Source organism: Gracilinanus agilis, chromosome 5 (genome assembly GCF_016433145.1).
Source record: "Gracilinanus agilis isolate LMUSP501 chromosome 5, AgileGrace, whole genome shotgun sequence".
Lineage (NCBI taxonomy): Eukaryota > Metazoa > Chordata > Mammalia > Didelphimorphia > Didelphidae > Gracilinanus > Gracilinanus agilis.
In genome coordinates, this window is record NC_058134.1 from 281,575,503 (window position 1) to 281,580,269 (window position 4,767).

The window sequence follows — 4,767 nt, forward strand, 5'->3', positions numbered from 1 at the left end:
TTTCTTTCTTTCTTTCTTTCTTTCTTTCTTTCTTTCTTTCTTCTCAGAGCTCAGCACAGTGCCCCGAACATGGTGGGCACTTAACAAACATTGATCGCCTTGAAATGTCCAAAAGCCTCCGACACTCACAGCTGCGTGCCCACCAGTGTTTCAGAGATGGCTCTCCAAAACTATAAACTAAATTCCAGCTGACAGCCTGCCTCAGTCCTCCCACAATGGGAGTTCTCTAAACTAAGAAATCACTGATTGGACAGTCCCCCTCAAAATGACAATCTAGACTGGTTTACAATACAGAAACGGACTAAATTAACTGAGATCCTTTCCAAGGCTGAGATCTCTGTTTCTAACTTGCCTACCTTGCAGAGCTGCCAGAATGCCCACGATGCCAGTCCCCGCGCCCAGCTCGATCACCTTCTTGCCTCGGAAGTCGAGGTTTTTCCTCTCGAAGTAACTGCATAGGCTCAGCGCCTATGGGGGTGGGGACGGGAGAAGGGTAGAGAGAAAATTAGGGGAAGAGAGAGCCGGTTGTCCTCTAATTACAGAGGAACCCAACGTGGGCACGCACTGGCTATCTACATTGGGTGTCCTCTGTCCCAAGTGGAAGAGCCAGAGCGCAGACGAGAAATGAAATCGCCGCAGACCCCCTGGCTCCCCCCTCTGTGCCTTGCCCTCTGTGGACCACCCAGTGCACCCATGGGTCCTCACCGCATCCCACACGGGCGCAGCCACCCCAAGCCGAGCCCCGAAGCTCTGTTTGATGCTTAGCACGTGGCCGCAGAAGTGGAACCGAGACTCCTCCGTGTAAGAATCGGCGAAGAGCCCATCCTCCCGGGGGAACACGGACTCCGACTCCGATTCCAGTTCGGAACCGGACTCCGACATCCCGGACAGAATGTCTCGGGAAGTCGCACACCAGCAGCCCACAGAGGGGCTCTTGTGGCCGCCGGTCCAGCCTTAGGGGAAGGGGTGGCTTCCACGTGGCAGAGTAGGAACGATACACTACCGTAGCCTCCCAGGAGGAGGAAGGGGAGGTCAGTCCCTGGGCACCCCCAGCCTACTAGGTTCCTGTACTCTCGGGAGGCGGAACGAAGTTGAAGAGACCTGGCCGCTAGCCCAAGCTCCTCCTACCCTACTTCCTCGAACTCTCTACTACTATGTGCGAGCGGGCTGGCCCAGGCACCTGAACCCGGGAAGGCTTAATGTCAAATACACTACGTGGCAGTTGGGGAGGTGGCCCAGGGCTCCCCAGATTGTAAGAGGGAACTCGCCTTGAGAGAACACTCAAGGAGCCGATTATGATTCTTAGCACCTTACTGGATCTGTGACTTCGGGAAAGTCAACTGATCTTTCTGAACCTTAGTTTTCCCAATTGTACAAAGAGAGAATTAACTTAGACTCAAAGGTTCTTAATTGGGGGGGAAGGGGTGTTTGTGAAGAGCAGCCCTGGAACCTTTTGGCAGTCCGGCGAAGCCTATAAGGACATTTTCTCAGAATCATGTTTTTCAATGCATAAAATACATAGGTTTAAAAGGAAACCAATTACTTTAAAATATAATTATTACAATTTTTTTTAAAAGGCGGGGGGTTAAGAACCCTGTGTTAGAGGAGATCTAAAGTCACTTTTAGCTGTTAAAAAAAATTGTAGATTTTACATTTTACTATAGCAAACTAGCATATTAAGTTGGTAGTTCTCAAGGCAGGAGTTCTCTCTAAGGTTCAAATCATTGTCTGTAAAACCTTGGGTAAGGCACTTTACACTCCTTAGGTCTCAGTGTCCACTTCTACAAAATGAAAAAAGGTTTAATTCTTTCTGATGTGGTAGATGAGGAAATTTCTTTTACTCATTTCAAGGGTTCTCTCAGTCTGTCTCTATCTTTCTCTTGTGTCTTGGTCTCTGTCTCCGTCTCTCTTCCAATGGAAAGGGACGCGGGTAATGAAAATATATTTGTTCAGTTAAAAAAAGATCTTTTAAAATACAATTTCAAAACGAGGTGAGTTACGTGAAAGCTCCTTCTCGTTTAGTTCTGTGGATTTTAAAGTTCCAAGATCCACGATTACACACTGGTTAGCCTCCGAATCCCTGAATGCCACCAAACTTTTGGTCCTCAGCCCCTTTAATGGGGCGGGGCCTGGTGTCCCACGTAGATGACGCAATATGTACTTCATCACCGCGCGACCCGGGCCGGCGGCCGGTATCCTCCACGTGAGTCCGGTGAACCCAGGCCCCCGGACCTATGGAGAGTCCCGAAGCTATGGAGGGCCCCGAGCTCGGGGAGGAAAGCCCGACACCGGTGCCCCAGAAGCGCTTCTACCGACAACGAGCTCACTCTAACCCCATGGCCGACCACACGCTGCGCTAGTGAGTTAGGCCCTCTCCGGGAAAACCGGCTCCATGGTCTTTTCTTTTTTTACCCCTACAATCCTAATATTTAGTAAATGTCACGTGATAGGCTTTACAAAGAAACCTCCCGGGCCCGACCCCCGAGCGAAGCGGCCCCGAGGGATCTAGGGGGACAGATGGGATGACGGGGCGCGGGGAGTGATCAATCGCGGAGCACCTGGGACCCCGCTGCCATTTGGGAGTCAGTCAGAAGAGTGGGGCCTCAGCAGCACTGGGAGGCTGGGGCTGGACCTCTCCATTTGCCATAGCAACTGAGGGTTGTAGTGAACTTGACCTCAGTAACACTGGGGGCTAAGGCTAGACCTCCCCATTTATTTCGAGTACCCGCGGGATTAGTTAACGTGACCTCTGCAACGTCAGGGTTCTGGATCTCCCCTTCTCCCGTAGCAACTGCTGGGTGCAAAACTTGACTTTCGAAACAGGGGAGGAGCTTGGACTGGACTGCAGTGAACTTAGATCTCTGAAGCAAGGGGAGGGCCATAGAGTACAAGAATCAGAAACCCTGGGTTCCTTGAGGAGCTGTGTGACCTTAGAGAAGCACTTCTCGGTTTTCTCAGCTTGTAAAGCCCAAGCTCATTAGATATATTGTTGATCTATTTAAGGGCACCCCCATGCATCCAGCTGCCTCTCCACTATATCTTAGATTGACATGGTCAGTAAAATTTATGACTTAGTGGGTACCCTTCTGGTAATGGATCTTTTCTTAGTCAGCTAAACTGGCTCTCTATTGGCAAACACAGCATGTCAGTGGCCCCACCTTTAGAAGCCTTTTCAATTTAGTAAAAACCTAACAGAGTTTGCATTCCACGTTCAAGAATGTTGGATTGCCTCCCCTATACCATCATGTTTCGGAGTACAACTGTTCCCTCATTTTGTCAAAAAGAGTAATATTTATGCCTCCTATTTCCAGTGGATGGAAATTTTTTTTTTAAATTAAGACTCCAAAGAAAAAATGAGCTATTATTTGTATAGTAAGTTATGGTTTAGTTTAAGAGGAAGTAGGTCAGAGTTAGAAACCAGAGTGGAGGAGTTCAAATTCTGCTAAGAAGAAACAAGAGAAAGAGGATTCAACATGTAGGATGAAGGAATGAGATGAAAGTGGACTGTTAGAGGTGGGTCTGGTGATGGGAGGAAGAAGACAATATATTGGCAGAGGTAAGTAGATAAGGTGCTAGAGGACTAGTCCAGGTTGTATAAGCTTTGTTGCCTTGCAGCTGGAGAGATGGTTGTTAGTGGGAAAGGTTTAAGTAATGCAGTAAATAGAGGCAGGACAACTTAACTTGGTAGGTTAGTGTAAGCTTTGATCCTTTGCCCCCCACCTGATAAACTACAAGAACAATTTTACCTAGGATAAGTGATACAACTAGACTAGGACTCAAACCTCACTGTTGGATCCTTCCATAAATTAGCCCCCCTCAAAAAAAAAAAAAATTTCCTCTTTCTGCCACAGAAAGAAAGCAGACTAACAAGTGGTCACACCAAAAATTAGAATACAAAGATCAGCAGGTCAGTGACCCTAGTGGGTGATTCACAGTGTCTGGTTAAGGGTGTTTTCCATTGTGTCGCCTTGAGGCCAGAGGGCCCATTGTTTGTGGGGAAAACTTCCTTTTTCCCCACCCACGGTACCATTTCTACAAATTTTTACTCCCCTACTCACACCACCCTCCCTCCACAGCCCTGTGAAGCCAGAGGACATGGACTGGTCTGAGCTCTACCCCAAGTTCTTTGCCCCACTGACCCACAACCAGAGCCATGATGACCCAAAGGATGAGAAAGAAGAGGGAACTCAGGCCCAAGTGGAATTTGCAGACATAGGCTGTGGCTATGGTGGTTTGTTAGGTAACGATTTGCAGTGGCCCAGTTTCCTTGGGCAGGGGGGCAAGGGAGGTAAGACTAAGAGAGCTCAGCTCTTCTGCCTGTGCAGCAATTTTGGTGGGGGCTACAGCCTTGACCTTTCCCCTTCGGACCCAGATGTCGACTCTATGACATCAGTGGCTACCCCCCAGAGCCTGTGGCCTTTGGCCAGGAACAGGGAAGGTGCTGCCTCAGATGCCTCTGAGTCAGGGATGACCTGTCTGGCTCCTCCCCTGACTACAGTCCCTAAGGGAGCCATCTTACCTGCCAGGTAGTGGGTCAGTGAGTAGGTCAATATGAGCCATCAGAGATCAGCCACTGTGTCCAGTGATCCTTAACCATCTCTCTTAGGCCTCCCAGGAATTCTTCCCTCCTTCCATGCTCCTCTTCTAGCCTTGCCATCAGTAGTATGATTCTTTCCTCTCCTTTTTATCTATTTTTCTCCCTGTGTTGTTGATCTCTCTCTCTCTCTCTCTCTCTCTCTCTCTCTCTCTTTCTCTCTTCTCTTCTCT

At 48.9% G+C, this 4,767-nt stretch overlaps 2 protein-coding genes across 2 annotated transcripts in view; one reads left to right on the forward strand and one right to left on the reverse strand.

Moving 5' to 3' along the window:
* The window catches only part of EEF1AKMT3 (EEF1A lysine methyltransferase 3), a 21,291-nt gene extending 20,409 nt beyond the window's left edge, over nucleotides 1–882 (reverse strand). Inside the window, exons 1-2 of the mRNA XM_044677800.1 lie at nucleotides 706–882; nucleotides 357–468 (exon numbers count right to left, since the gene is read on the reverse strand). Of these exons, the coding sequence (XP_044533735.1) occupies nucleotides 357–468; nucleotides 706–882 (289 nt within the window). The remainder of the gene's footprint in view (nucleotides 1–356; nucleotides 469–705) is intronic.
* Nucleotides 883–2,186: 1,304 nt separating this feature from the next.
* The window catches only part of METTL1 (methyltransferase 1, tRNA methylguanosine), a 4,583-nt gene continuing 2,002 nt past the window's right edge, over nucleotides 2,187–4,767 (forward strand). Inside the window, exons 1-2 of the mRNA XM_044677411.1 lie at nucleotides 2,187–2,359; nucleotides 4,077–4,240. Of these exons, the coding sequence (XP_044533346.1) occupies nucleotides 2,235–2,359; nucleotides 4,077–4,240 (289 nt within the window). The 5' untranslated portion in view covers nucleotides 2,187–2,234. The remainder of the gene's footprint in view (nucleotides 2,360–4,076; nucleotides 4,241–4,767) is intronic.